This window comes from Typopeltis vanoorti, chromosome 17 (genome assembly GCF_054136105.1).
Source record: "Typopeltis vanoorti isolate ZY-2024b chromosome 17, IOZ_Tvanoo_1.0, whole genome shotgun sequence".
Lineage (NCBI taxonomy): Eukaryota > Metazoa > Arthropoda > Arachnida > Uropygi > Thelyphonidae > Typopeltis > Typopeltis vanoorti.
In genome coordinates, this window is record NC_143565.1 from 4,336,760 (window position 1) to 4,352,414 (window position 15,655).

The 15,655-nt window shown below is 36.4% G+C and overlaps 1 protein-coding gene across 4 annotated transcripts in view; it reads left to right on the forward strand.

The window, feature by feature from the left end:
- The window catches only part of LOC150097105 (sorting nexin-29-like), a 780,446-nt gene that overhangs the window by 615,110 nt on the left and 149,681 nt on the right, over positions 1–15,655 (forward strand). For all 4 annotated transcript variants that reach the window (XM_090406852.1, XM_090406853.1, XM_090406854.1 and 1 more), the window contains one exon: positions 2,361–2,457. In XM_090406852.1, the coding sequence (XP_090262978.1) occupies positions 2,361–2,457 (97 nt within the window). The remainder of the gene's footprint in view (positions 1–2,360; positions 2,458–15,655) is intronic.

The window sequence follows — 15,655 nt, forward strand, 5'->3', positions numbered from 1 at the left end:
TAAATATCTTCACCATACTTTCCTGGCCAATAGCTACAGCTGCTGCCAAATAGATTAAATACTACATGGCCTGACTGCTTACCCCTCCTCAAACAATGCAAAAACAAAAACCACTATTTCTATTCCCTGCATCTGAGGTGCATTTCAAAAGATAGCCAAAGTGCTTTGGTACTTCTATATAGTACCAATGTACTATATAGAAGTCATTAGGTCAGAAAGATTATTCTTAGCATCAAAAATGGCTACGAAGCATTCTCCTAATCTGAACAGGTGTGGTTGCATTAATTTGCCAAAAATTTGGGAGAACTGTTATTTTAAGATCCACTCCTACACAACTGTAATGCTTCTCTTTTTTACAACATTAGAGGGCATCAAATTAGGACTTCAGATCTTTTATTATTATTATTATTATTATTCAGGCCTCCATTGAGTCAAAAGACTCATTATGGGAGGTCCTTCCTAGGAAACACAAAGTCTATCATACCACTCTTTAAACTCATTGACCGTTCTCGCTCTCACCACTATCAGGCAATGCATTCCATGGTTCAACCACTCTCCATGCAAAGAAACCACTCCTCACCTCTTTGCTCACAGTTTCCTTTCGTAACTTCCAGAGAGGGCCCCCTTGTCATCACTCCTTCCCTCTGTACAACCAAGCGAAAGAACTCCCCAGTGTTAACCCTGTAACCACCTCTCAGCAGTTTAAAAGTCTCAATCATATTACCTCTCCTTCTTCTATCCACCAAACTCTGCAGTCCACATTCCCTCAGCCGATCCTCATAACTATCATTGTGCAGTCCTGAAAAAAACCATCTTTGTTATCTGCCTTTGTACCTTTTCTACAGTTAATTTATCCCCTTCAAATCCTGGGGACCAAATCTGAGAACAATAGTCTAAGTGTGGTCTGATCAGGGGCTTATACAACGGAATGATAACTCTTTTATTTCTGCAGGTCAGCGTCCTTCTCATTATTGCAGCAATCCTCTGGATTACCTTCATCACTTTGCAATATGTCCCCTGAATTTCAGGTTTCTATCAATCATCAACCCCAGATCTCTTGTCTCCCCTACTTCCTCCAGTAAAACTCCTCCAATAGAGTATGAAGTGTCCCATCGATATATCCCAAACCTCAAGACCTTACATTTTGCTGCATTAAACCGACACTCCAATCATTTTCCCATATGTCTAGCTTATTCAAATCCTCTTGCAGGGCCACCACGTCTGCACTATTACTAATAACCCCTCCCAGTTTCACATCATCTGCAAATAACTGAATATCCCACTGCAGTCCACTGATAATGTCATTGATATAAAGGTTAAACTATATAGATCCGAGTACTGAGCCCTGTGGGACCCCACTTGTAACCCTCTGCCTCCTCCAAACTCCCCCACCATACACAATTCTATAATACCTATCGGACAGTCGATATTCTTCATGCATCTGTTCTTCACATGCAGTTCCTGTTTAATATTGTTTGTCATCCACTTTACTCCAGATCGTGTCCTCTTCTTCACTTGTGGAATACAGCTTACTATTGCTGCTAACAAATATTCCTTCACAAATTCCCAAGCACTAATGATATCCCGGCTTTCCAATTCCTCCCTCCACAAAACTTCCTCAAGTTGATGTCGAAGAGTATTATAATCACCTGCCTTATAATTCCACATATGTTCCTGTCTCTTTGATACTCCTGCATGTCTATTCATCTTCCAAGTCAAAACCGCATGGTCACTCTCTCCAACTGATGGGAGAGATGTCATCTCAGTTATTATATCAACTCTTCTGATGCTATGACCAAATCCAAAACTCTTCAGCCTCATGTTCCCTCTATTACATGTTGCCTAAGACATTTGTCCCTCAAGAATTCTAGAAATTCCATTCCCTTATTGCTACATGCATCTTCCTCTCCCCAATTTATACTGCTGTAGTTAAAATTTCTGTCTAAACATTGCAATTTGAATTATAAGTATAAGACCACCAACCTGCTTACTGGAGGTCTGAAGTAGCTTTAAAAATGAAGTTTGTAATCAATAATCAATCAAAAATCAAAATAATCAGTAATAAAAAAATAACGATGAAAATGAGTATATAGCTTCTTGTCTAGTACAGTGATCACTCAGTTATTTAACTCTTGAGTAGGTTAGTGTGTGTCAACCCACTTCTGGTACAGTATGATTTAATTGTATCTTGAGTTAATCAATCCTTCAAATATCCAATCACCATGTTGATTTCCTGTGGTGGTTGAATAAAGGAAAGAGTACCATGTAATATGTTTTCTAATGCAACAAAAAACTATAACTATAACTCTAATCACTTGATATCATTTGAAGTATATTTTTAAACTTTTCATTTATTACAGCTCATCTCAAACAGCTGCTTTACGACCTCTCATTAATATTTGGATTCCTTCTGCATTCCTAACTGGTCGTTCTGCTGATATTCACCACGTCTATCAGGTAAGATATAAAAAAAGTGTAGTAAATGAGAGTACTATTTATCTCCATAATTTTACTACTGGATGTGAATAGTGACATATTCTTACAACCACTCATTGTATTGCATTCAGCTCTATAGTAGACAGGTGAAGTCCAAATGAATAATTTTTATAGTAGTAGGCTTTTTATTATAAATTCCTCTTATATTACCTTTCTTTCTATTTTAGAATGGCTGATATAGATCCCAGTGTGGCAGTTTATTTGCTATAATGGTATTTTGTAAAGAGTGTGACTAGAATGGTGGATGCTATAATTAGAGCTTCAATTTATATATGTTATTATTATTATTATTATTATTATTATTATTACGGGTATCTCAATGGAGTCAGTAGACTCATCGCAGGAGACCCAAACTAGCAAAACAATATCTGTCATATCTCTTCTTGAATTCATTTACAGACGAAGAACTCACAACTAAGTCAGGCAATGAATTCCACTCATTCACCATCCTCCAGGCAAAAAACCTTGTTCTGCCACCTTCGTTAACCACACTTTTCCTTAATTTCCGCAGATGACCTCTTATTCTTCCATCACTATCACACAGCTGAAACATTTCCCCTGGATCAGTCTTATAAAAACCTTTTCATAATTTAAATGTTTCTATCATATCCCCTCTTTTCTGCCTATCAACCAACCTCTGCAATCCACAAGGTCTCAATCTATCAATGTAGGGAGCATTTTTTACATCACTCACCAACATATTCACTCTTCTCTGAACCCTCTCCACAGCCTCCTCATCTCCAAGGAATCCAGGTGACCAGACCTGAGCACAGTAATCGAAATGTGAAAGTATCAACGCTTTATAAAGGAGGAATAATAACCTCTTTATCTCTGGATGTTAGTGTGTTCCTCAATAACCAAGTAATCCTATGTGCGATCTTGGACACCTTAGCAATATGTCCCCTGAACTTCATCTCCCTATCTACCAACATCCCTAAGTCACTAGCCTCATCAATCTCTTGGAGTACTGTTCCATCAATGTAGTACACAGCTGGTAATCCTTTTATCCCAAAATGCATAACTTTACACTTTTCCACATTAAACTGACATCCATTATCTTTTGCCCATTCTACCAGCTTATTTAAATCATCCTGCAAACTTTCAACATCAGCTTGATTTTTTATTGTGCTACCCAACTTTGCATCATCAGCAAACAACTGAATATCTCCCTTTAAGCCATTTCCTGTATCATTTATGTACAAATTAAACAACAATGGCCCAAGCACAGAGCCCTATGCCACACCACTGGTCACCTGCCTCATCCTGGACTCTGCTCCTCCATACACCACCTTCTGGTATCTCTCCCTGAGCCATTCTCCTATCCATATCAATATAATATCCATTCCCATCTGCTCCAATTTGCATAACAGTGTTCCATGGGGGGGTATCCTGTCAAAGGCCTAAGCAAAATCCATAAGTACCACTGTGTAGCCAGTTCCTTTGTCCAACTCAAATGTCATTCTATTATAAAAAGTTAATCAATTGCTAAGGCAGGATCTACCTTTAACAAAACTATGCTGGCCTCTATAGAGTATCATATCCTGATCCACCCATTCTTGAATTTTGTCTTTAACCAACTTTTCCAATACTTTTACCACTACTCCTGAGATGGTGATTGGTCTGTAATTAACTACTGCAGTTTTAGTGCCACCTTTATGCAAAGGAACCACTTTGCCTAACTTCCACTCCCTAGGGACCATACCATAGTTCAAACTTAAGTTAAATATCCAAATAAGAGGGGTTGACAATTCCTTTACGCATTCACACAACACCCAAGCTGATATTCCATCTAAACCTACAGCAGTGTTTGCATTTACATTTTGCAATATATTAAATACCTCTGATTTCTTAACTTCAATTCTCACCTTAGTTATTGCTACAGATACAGAGATATCCTCACTTGGGTGATAGACTTTTGAAAAGTGATCACTCAGTAACTGGACTATTACATCTGATTTTGTCACCTCAATACCATCAGCACTCACTAAAGTTATCCTTCCAAAGTCATTCTTCCTTTTACTTGCCACATAGCAGAAGAACTCTTTGGGATCACCCTTGATCTCATTGGCTAAGGTCTTCTCATAATCTGATTTAGCTTTTCTTACTATGCTGGTAACCTTCCTAGCTTGAGCCTTGTACTGATCGCATTTCTCCTTGTACATTCTCCATAACATTTTCTTTTTTTTTCTTTTTTCTTTTTTTTTTTTTTTTTTTAAGGCTTGATACTACTTGTTATAACTGCTCATCCATCTAACACCTACCTTGTTTGTCTTCCTGACCATGGTGACTCAATCTGATATTGCTTTCCTCAGATACCCGGAGATTTTATCCCATGCACTGCTAACATCTTTCCCTTCGGTATGTGCTGTTTCAAGTAATTATCTCGTAGAAGATGTATGAATTCCATTTCCTTTTTGCTACATGATATTTCCTCCTTCCAATTGATATCACCATAATTAAAATCCCCCATAATAATCACTAAACCTGCACTAATTTGCTGATGCATGAATTCTGTATCTCCCCCTGTATCCCCTGGCCTATAGCAGCATCCAACTGTATATTTGGTTGTGTTGGTCACTATTTCACACCAGACCGCCTCAAATTTTACTATATCTTATTTTTCATGCTCTATAATCTTAAACTTTTATTTCTTTTACAACTGCACCAGTTACACCATACATTAAGTGTGAGATTATAAGATCTTAAAGTAAAGACAAAGCAGATATCATTTATATTCCCTGCTTATATATATCCTTACTTCAAACTAGTTGTGGCTTAAATATAAATCATATAAACTTCTATCTTATGCAGGTTCAAATTTTTTTGACAGTTCAGTGTGTTGTTTACAAACTATTTAATAAATTCAAAGAGAAATATTTACAGAAAGATTCACATTCATATTTATATATATATATAGAACAAGTTGGATAGAAAAGAAAGCAAACAGCACAGTCAGACAAGATTTATTGTATAAAAAGACAATAATAGAAAAAATTAGAAAACAACAACTAAGATGGTTTGGCCACACTGTACACATGGATGCAGACAGACTTCCTAATGTCCTAATCAATACTTTTCCAACTGAAAAAAGACCCGGAAGACCAAAAATTACCTGGCTGAAATTAATAAAGAACATCTCGGGATGCAGAACATATAAAGAACTTTTTCGAACAGCAAGGAATAGAGAAGACAGGAAGATCCTGCTCAAGAGAAGACTCAACCGGTCTTAGACGGAAGAGAAGAAGATATATATATATACATATATATACTGTATATGTCAGCATATAGGATGACTGACATATAAGACAAGGCCTAAATTTTAAGCTAGTTTTAGGCTTTAAGCTTATGTTGGTTGTATAAGACGAACCCCCAATTTCTTCTTTCTATCTTGTATTAATGCAACGTTAGGTATTGTTGTTATATCCTTTATTTTTATATCTATGCATATCCGTTATTTTTTGTATTGCATAGATTTAGTATTTACATGAATTACCCTAATTAAAAGTGATTAGCCCCAATTTTAATTGATTATATTTTTTGCATTTTTTTTTTAAATTTTAGGATTATTAAAATTGTTATCATTTAAAATCATCGAAGCAGCAACAAAACGAAGAAAGTATAAAGCTTGATTTAATATAAAGGTAATTGAAATGAAAAAGCAAACTAATAACTGTGCTGCTGCAAGAAAGTTTGACATAACTGAGAAGATGGTAAGAGAATGGAGGAAGAAAGAAGATTTTTTAAAAAATTGCCAAAGAAAAAATGTGCGATGAGAATGGGATCACCTGATAGCCGCAACTGGGAAATCATGTTGCAGAATGGGTATTCGAACAAAGGCAGAATGGTTATCTTGTTACAAGAAATATGATTAGAGCATATGTACTAAAATGGTCAAGATTGAATCCAGATGAAAGTATAGAATTTCAAGCTACTTCAGGATGATGTAATCGTTTTATGAACAGACAAAATCTGGTAATACAACAAAAAATGAAAATTGCTTAAAAACTACCAGCAGATCTTGACCACAAACTTACCAGTTTCCATAAATTTATTTTTAAGTTGAGACAAGAACATAAATTTCTATTGTCAAATATTGGAAATATGGATGAAACTCCATATTTCCAATATGTTTGATATGATAAGCAATAAAACTGTGGAGTCTAAAGGTAGTAAGAGTACTAGTTCGAAGTACAGGTCATGAAAAAACAAGGTTTACGGTTGTGTTGTCATGTTTGTCTGATGGAATCAAGTTAAAACCAATGATCATCTTCAAACATAGAACTAAACCTAAGATAAAATTTCCTTCAAGTGTTTTTTATATTTTCACGAAAAGGATGGTGTGAAATTATTTATAAATAATGTGTGGAACATGGGACCACGCAGTATAATAAAGAAACTCAGTTTATTAGTATTGGATATGTTTCGTAGTCATTTAACTGAGAATACGAAAAGTCTTCTAGAAAAAAATAACACAAAACTTGCTGTTATATTGGTGGTTTAACTTCTATATTGCAACCAATAAATGTCTGCTTTGACAAACCATTTAAAGATCACATAAGAGAAGAGTGGAATAATTGGATGTTGACTGGTGAAAAATCATTTACAAACGGTGGATCTATGCATGCTGCATCACTTGATATGTTGTGCAATTTTGTGATCAAAGCATTGAATAAAGTAAAAGTAGAGACTGTAATAAAATCATTTAAAAAGTGTGGTATGGATGATGATCTGTTGTGGGATACTAATGACGATGAAAACGAAATCAATTCACCAGATTCGAACTGGGAACCATATGATGAACATTTAAATAATGAATCTGAAGAACAACAGATGATAAAGAAAATTAACATGAAAATTGAGGTTAATAATTATTATTTGCTTTTTAAGACTTACCTGTATTGTAATATTTTGAATAAATTTCTGTAACAAAAAATTAATCTGATTTGTTTATAAACACTGCCTATTTTCTTATATAATGACGTATTGTAACTACCTAAATGTTCATCCAAGAAATTATGCTTCCCTTTTTATACTTGCCGTATAAGTTGACCCATGATTTCGAGGGGTTTTCTGTAGTATTTGGGAGTCGTCTTATATACTGGCATTTACAGTATATACAATGTCGTTACAATTCTCTTGCTGTTCTCCATTCTTTCTAACCTAACCTTAGTTCTTATGCTAATTTACAATCTAGCATAACATTAACTGAATATAAGGCATGCTTCTTTGTTTAAGCTTAATTCCACATTAATATACATTATCCCATAAACATAGACACTCGACATACATTCTTGTTCAGTATTATAACTACTTACAGTTCTTGTTCAGCACAGTCTTTCACATTAACCTTTTGTTCACACGTAAGTCCTTATCTTTCTTTCCGCTTGCGGACTCATTTCTGTTTTCCTGCTAAATTTCTTCCTTGTCTGAGTTGTTGACTATGCCTTGTCCTATACGACCCTTAACATGGTGGCAGTGCACAGCTCTTTCTTTTCAAGACGATCAACACAATTTCTCACGTGATGACTGACCCAGATAGAAGACTTGGAACTCGTGTTGCTTCTTTTTAGATTCCCAACATCGAACCTAGCTTGACGGTAGACCCAGGTAAGAGAAGAAATAGAAAACCCTAAGACAAAATTCCTTCTATATGACTTGCCTTATATAGGCCTGGACTTCCATTGTGCACATGCAGGCATCTTTGGAATTCTCTATCCATGGTAATTCTTAGAATCCTTTACTGTGGTCAGATATTGACCTTTGGACATGATGACATCATTCTTCACATTTCTTTGGAAGTTTCCATCTATGTCAATTTGGATATGTCAATTCCTGGAATTTGTCACTATTTTTATAATTAGCTTATTGATTTAACATTAATTCTTGTAGAAAGGCTTATACGCTGGTTAAACATGATAACTAAATACTTAAGGAATTGACAGCATACACTAGAAATATAAATGAAATCAACTTTAATATATACTTTCCGATATTTTGGCAACACTACGTTGCCATCTTCATGGGAACTTAAGATAAAGACACGTGCACCCAAGTACTACATAATAGCAAATGAGAAATGAAGCGAGGAAGCTACCGTTTTCCTAAAGTCCTGATGGTGCCCCCTGGTGGGCTATGTTAGGTGTTCTTGGCCTTTGGGTTGAAGTTCTTCTGATATATGTTTCCCAAATTTGGGGCAGTCTCATGCATCCAAATTTGTTAAAGTATGGCATGTTCCTAAGGGCTGAGGCTGATTCCATGAATAGTCTTTCATATTTGAACTTGCTGCAGTGTATTACTGTGGCTTTCTTCCACCTTATTCTGTGGCGAATATCCAGACCATGGTCTGCAAGCCCAGAGTGGCTGTACTGGTGAAATCGGATGTAATCCTTGTGTTCTGAGATTCTGATATTTGCTCTCCTGCCTGTTTGGACAAAGTAGGACAATTTACAGCTGCAAGGGACCTGGTATACACCAGGTAGGTCTAGGGGAAGTGGTTGGTCTTTAGTGGAGCAGATAAGGGATGCCAATTTTCTATATGGTCTGTAAGAAGAGGTCACGTCATGTTTTTTTCGGATTTTGTTGGTTTTTTCCGAGGTGCCTCGGATGTAGGGAATGCTGATGGATTTAGAGTAATCTTTTTTGTGAAGGGGGAGGTAGGTTGTGGATAACTGGTTTTAGTATTTTTTGGATTTTTTTTGTGGGGGGGGGATTAGTCATTGGCTGAGAAAGTGTTAAGGATGTGATTTAGTTCAGTAGTTAGGGCTTGGTCATTTGAACAGATTAGTTTTGTCCTGTTGAATAGTGTCTTAATAACTCCATATTGTTGGGGGGGGGGGATTGTTAGTGAATGTATCTGCCTGTATGGGTGGGTTTTCTGTAAGCTAAGAAAACCAAGGTTTCATCAGGTTGGCGGGTGACTAGTGTGTCTAGGAAGGGGAGGCTATTGTTTCTCTTTTTCTAGGGTGTTGGTGGTTTAAGTGTGTTAAGAAGGAGAGGAGTGTATCCGGACCATGTGGCCAAATAGTGAACACATCATCAACATAGCGAAGCCATATGGTAGGTTTTTGTGGGGCAGAGATTAAGGCTTTCTCTTCAAAAGTCTCTATGAAGATGTTGGCCAAGGGTGGGGAAAGTGGTGAACCCATGGCTGTCCCTGCTATCTGATTGTAGAATTTTTCCTGCCAAACAAAATAGCCTGAGTTCATTCTGAACTGAAATAGGGCTGAGATATCGGGAGGAAATTTAGCTAAGATTACCTCTAAGGTTTCTTCGAGGGGGACATTTGTGAATAAGGAGAAGATGTCAAAACTGACCATTATGTTATTATGTTGGAGTGTAAGGTTTTCTATACTGGCTTTGAAGTGGTCTGAGTTTTTTTATGTGTGATGGTGTGTTGCCAGTATGGTGTGAGAGTGGTTTGGCTAAATATTTAGCTAGTTTGTAAGTGGGGAAATCAATGCCATCCACTATGGGACGTAATGGCACATTTTCTTTATATATTTTTGGGAGCCCATATATACGGGAGGGTCTAGAGTTATATGGTTTTAGTCTGTTAGTAATCTCCACAGGCCAAGAAGTGACCTTCTTAAGGAGCCTATGGAGTTTTCTAATTTGTGAGTTGGTGGGATTGTATTCAATGGGGAGGTAAGTAGCTCGATCTAATAGTAAAGCCTTGAGCTTACCTGTGTGGTCATTATGATTGAGTACCACAGTGGTGTTCCCCTTATCCGCTTTGGTGATAACTATTTCTTTGTTTTTCTTCAATTCCTATAGAGACTTGTATTCACCAATGGATATGTTGGTTTTTGGTGGTTTTGCTTTTGTGAGAACACAGGCTACATCCAACCTAATATCGTTGGCGATGTGGTTTGGAAGGTGGCGAATCCCGCATTCAATCTGGATCATTAATTCCTCGGTTGGTAATTTCCTAGGAGCAATAGCGAAGTTGTGACCACGTGACAGAGCGTTGAGTGCTTCAGGCTTCAAGATGACTGAAGAAAGGTTAACTACAGTGCTGGTTTGTAGTTTTGGTTTGGATGTCGAGTTCTTTAATTTATCAAACTTGTTGATATGTCGACTCCATATTCGTTCAAATTCTCTGTTTGCCTCAGTGCACGAGACGTCATGTAGAATTGACCGAAGTAGTAAAGTTCGTGATTTAGAGTATTTGAAAACTCATTCTCTACCGCTAAAATAGATCTGTTTACGTCGGCTAGGGAACCACGTGTAGCGATAATTTGCTCCCGAAGTAAAGCCTGGCTCGCCTGGTGGTAGATACGGAGAGCTTTCTGTGAAACAGAACTTTGCTTAAATTTTACACAATTTGGGATTACCTGATTATCCCAGCAGCGTTTTAGGAAGGTCAGACGATTCAGTTGTCTAGATAGCTTCAGTTTGCCGTAATGGTGGGCCTTGTGTGCAATGCAATCTCCATGAATGATAGTAATTCTTGTAGAAAGGCTTATATGCTTATTAAACAAGAGATTCGTAAGAAAAAGATGATGTTGAAGGAATACTGTGTGCATAAGGATGACATCAGTTATCAACGTTATAAGCAGCAGGCTAAAATAGTCACAAGTGTTGTAAGGAAAGCAAAGTCTGAGTATGAAAAGAAACTGGCTCTGCATGCTAAAGACAACCCACAAGAATTCTATCAATATGCTGCAAGTAAAAGTAAGAATGAATATGAAAGAATAACTCTTCAGAATCCAGATGGTGTGAGGGTTGCAGATTCAGAAGAGGTTGTTCAGCTAATGCATGCCCATTTTTTTAAACGCTATCAACCTTGTGTACACAACATTGTGCTCACTACTACCTCTTCACTGGACGAAGAAATACAGGTGTGAGGACAAGGTATTAGTGTTGCACAAATTGAATAAGAATCAGTAGTATGGACTGATGGGATATCAGCACATTTCCTAAAAGAGTGTTCAGTTGAACTGGCTATTCCTTTGACCAGGCTGTTTAATATGAGTCTCAGAACAGGGAAGATTCTGCACGAATGGAAGAAATGTATGGTAATTCCATTGCACAATGGTGATGCAAAGACCAAGGATCCAGCTATTGACCAATTAGTATCTCAGGAGTGGTGGTGAAGATTTTGGAGAAATTGGTTAGGGTTCGCATTCAGAAATGGGTTGACAGTGAATCTCTACTTTGCAACGAGCAACATGGGTTTACTAATGGAAGGTCATGTTTTAGCAACTTGCTCACATTCTGTAACAATGTTACAATCGAACTAGACAAGGGGAATGGATACACCAAAATACTTTTGGATTTTGCTAAGGCAAAATAGGAGAACAGAATACCGCATGGTAGAATATTGCATAAATTGGAGAAAATGGGTTTGGGGTATAGAATATTAGCATGGATAAGAGGATGGCTAACTGACAGATATCAAAATGTGGTATACGAGTAATGTGAGTATGCAAGATTTAAAGTAACAAGTGATGTACCACAAGGATCAGTTCTTGGTCTACTGTTATTCAGTCTGTACATTAATGATATTGGGAAGGATTTGATAAGCGACATACAGCTATTTGCTGATGATGCAATGATAAGTCGGGTAATCAGGATTGCTGCTGATATGCAGTACTTGCAGAATGATTTGAATAGGCTGGAATTATGGGCAGGGGAAAATGGATGTCAGTTCAACATCAGTAAATGTAAAGTCATTCACTTTGGAGTGATTAGATATCCAGTGTCATGTTATATTCGTGGGATTATGCTAAAAGAAACTGATGAGGCTATGGATCTTCCAGTGTTAGTAGATAGGAAGTTAAAGTTCAGGAGGCCATGTGGCAAAGATTGCAAATACAACTCAAAAGATAATTGCAATGCTGAAACGAACGTTCACGTGTAAAGATAAGGATGTCATTTTTGCCTCTTTATACAAGGCCTTGATATGACCTCACTTGAACTATTGTGTGCATGTCTGGTTCCCTGGTTTCCATTGTGATTCTAATACATCATCATCATCAAATTCCTGACATGTACCCTCAAGGGGTGTACAGGATATGATAGTAGTACATGAAAAATTTACATCATTACTAACTTCCTATCTATAATTTTCCTCCAAATCAGTCTGTTACTTGTCAGACTCCAACATTATCAGATCTTATATTTGTATCATCTAAAGCACTTTGTACCATATCAATCCAACTATATCTTGGTCTTCCTCTGGGTCGTTTTCTTGCCAACCTGGCAGAGAACACTTGTTTTGCTAATCTTTCCTCTCTCATTCTGTTTAAGTGACCATACCACCTGAGATTAGCTCTACTAACACATTCCTGGATGCTGACAATGTCAAGTTCTTTCCTAATATCCTCCTCATTTTTAATATAATATTGCCATTGATGCCATCTGTTCATGCCTCTAATCTTTCTCAGGATTCTCATATCTGCAGTCTCTAGTCTTTGGTCAAGTGTTTTACTTCTGACCCAGCTCTCAGATCTATAAGTTGAAACTGGTTTGAACAATGTCTTGTATACAGCTAATTTAGTGTTCTGACTAATTTCTGTCTTATTCCATATAAATTTATTCATTTGACTTCCTGCCATACCAGCTTTGTTGATTCTGTTGTCTATTTCCATATTTAATTTACCATCTTCACAAAAAATCGTGCTTAAGTAGCTGAAATGTTTTACTTGTTCCACCGGTTCTCTGTTCACAAAGCAGTTGACATTTTCAAAGAATTCTGCCTATTTTCATTGTCTTTGTCTTTTTATTGCTGACCTTCATACCATATTCTGATATATTGGTATGAAGAAAATGATATCAGAATTGTGCAGTAGTGATTATGAAATCATATTGAGAATTTGTAGACTGCAGACACTAGCAAACAGGAGAAAGAGAGGTGATATGATTGAGACTTGCTAACTTCTGTAAGGGGCATACAGTTTCAACTGATGGAGTTTTTCAATGTATTGGAGGATGGGGGAAAGGACAAGAGGGCATCTTTGGAAGCTGAGAATGAAGACCGCTAAAAGGGCGTGAGCTAGATTTTTCTCTCATAGGGTGATGTTTGTGATCGGAGTGGATTGCTATTGGATGTTTTGAGTGCAAGCAGTGTGAATGAATTCAAGAATAAGTATGATAGCTGGTGTGTTATATATGTGGCCTCCCTTGATGAGTCTCTGACTCCCTGGAGGTCTCTCTCTTAATAATAATAATATCATTACATGATGACGTCATGAGCCACATTATTTAACTGAAGCTCATTACAAGATTATTACAGAAAAGATTATTTCAATCAAAATTTAACATTTCTCTGAGTACATTTCTCCTAAACAAAAAACATGTAAAAACAAACATAAGTTATGAAGTCACATATCATAAGAGATTTTACATTGATATTACATATAGTGACACATGCAAAATGAATTGCAAGCATGAATAAAACTGTTCAAGTATGTGACAGTGATTTAAAAGAGCTAAGCAAGTGTGAGAAAGGAGGTATAGAAGTAATTAAAAAATTGACGAATGATTCATTATGTTATCAAGGCCATAAGCAAGCAGATCAAATGGAAGAAATGATTATACTGATTGGAACAATGATTTGAAAGGAGATCAATATGATATATTAAAAGGTATGAAAGGTTTCTGTATAAAAAAGACTTACGTGTCGTTGATTATTCATAATAATGCATCACGGTTAAACAACAAGAGGAAAAACACATTTATTAAACTTGATGATATTTTGCTAGTTTTCTACCCAGAATCATCAGAATACAATTATAATTGTCACACACAGCACTAAACTAAGTAATCATGTAAAACAATTCTAAACTTTAAACAGAACTAACATTCTTATAGGTCTACCTTTATGGGTTTAGACAACCATAAAGTTAATTTAGAGAAGTCAGGCAATAAGTTCTTAAAATGATAGTCTTTGGTAAATTAATGCAACCATACTTGTTGAGGTTGGGAGAGTGCTTCATAGCTGATTCTGGTTCTAAAAATAGTCTCTCAGACATATAACAACTTCTATGTAATATAGATCTTTTCCTCCATCTAATCTTATGTGAAGGACTATCTGAGACATGGTTTGCCAATCCCAACTTGCCATACAGATCACTGCAGATGTATTTTTGTGTTCTTCAAAGTTAACTGATTTACCAGTCTGTCAAAAGTGTCAAGAGCAAGAGTTTGTTGCTGATATATAACATGATTCAGCTGAGAGGGAGGACTGGAGTGCAAATGGTTCAGTGCATAGACTATGACAGACAGTGCACAATCTAGTTAAGATATGTTGATTGCGTGTTCTTAATTTGGTCATAACCAGTATACTTAGACACATTCCTACTTCACATTAACAATTCAAGAATCAATGTTATAATGGAAAAAAAGAGATCAACAAAGAGAGTAACATTTGTTTTATGGTAAACAGAAAACTTAACTCACATAAGAAGATATATCAGAAACTTTTCCAACAGAATTTTTGTAAACTAAAGTTTTGTGTCACTCCTGATGTCAGATAAAAAAAAATAATTAAAAAAACCAGCAAAGCTTAGTAGACAATGGAGCTGCCCAGTATCTCCAACCATAGGCTAAATTAAAAGACTAATATAGAATTTTAATTAATACTGAAAAGTAATTTAAAAGACATGATGCGAAAGTATTATTTCATCTTTCAATATTAGAGCCATCAGCCTGTTCCAATGAAGTATCTCTCACAGCTGAACTATGTATAAATATTTTATTTGTTATTATGTGATTCCTACTTGCCGCAAAGGTTGGTCGATTGGTAGAGCCTCTGCTACTAATGGCTCAGTTAAGTAAGTTTGAGCGCGGTTAGTAGTTGGAAGGGGGCCAATCGTTCGATGCTGTCGGCACACTCTCCCTTGATGAGTCTTTGGACTCCCTGGAGGTGTCAAAAATAATAATAATAATAATAATACTTACCAAAGGTTGTAAGCCTATAGTACATTAGTATTGTGAGTGGATTAAGGATATTTTTCTATTTTTTTTATATTGTTATTGCTTCTTATCTTATGTGTGCACAGATCTGATCTGTTGATTTTCATCTAGGATGAAGATATCTTAGAGAATAAAAAAAGATTTACTAAGTCAGTGTAAGATCTCTGTGATTGAAATACCAGATTAATGTAGATGAGATTTTTCAATAGAGTACAAGGAGACAAGGCTGGAACAAGAGACC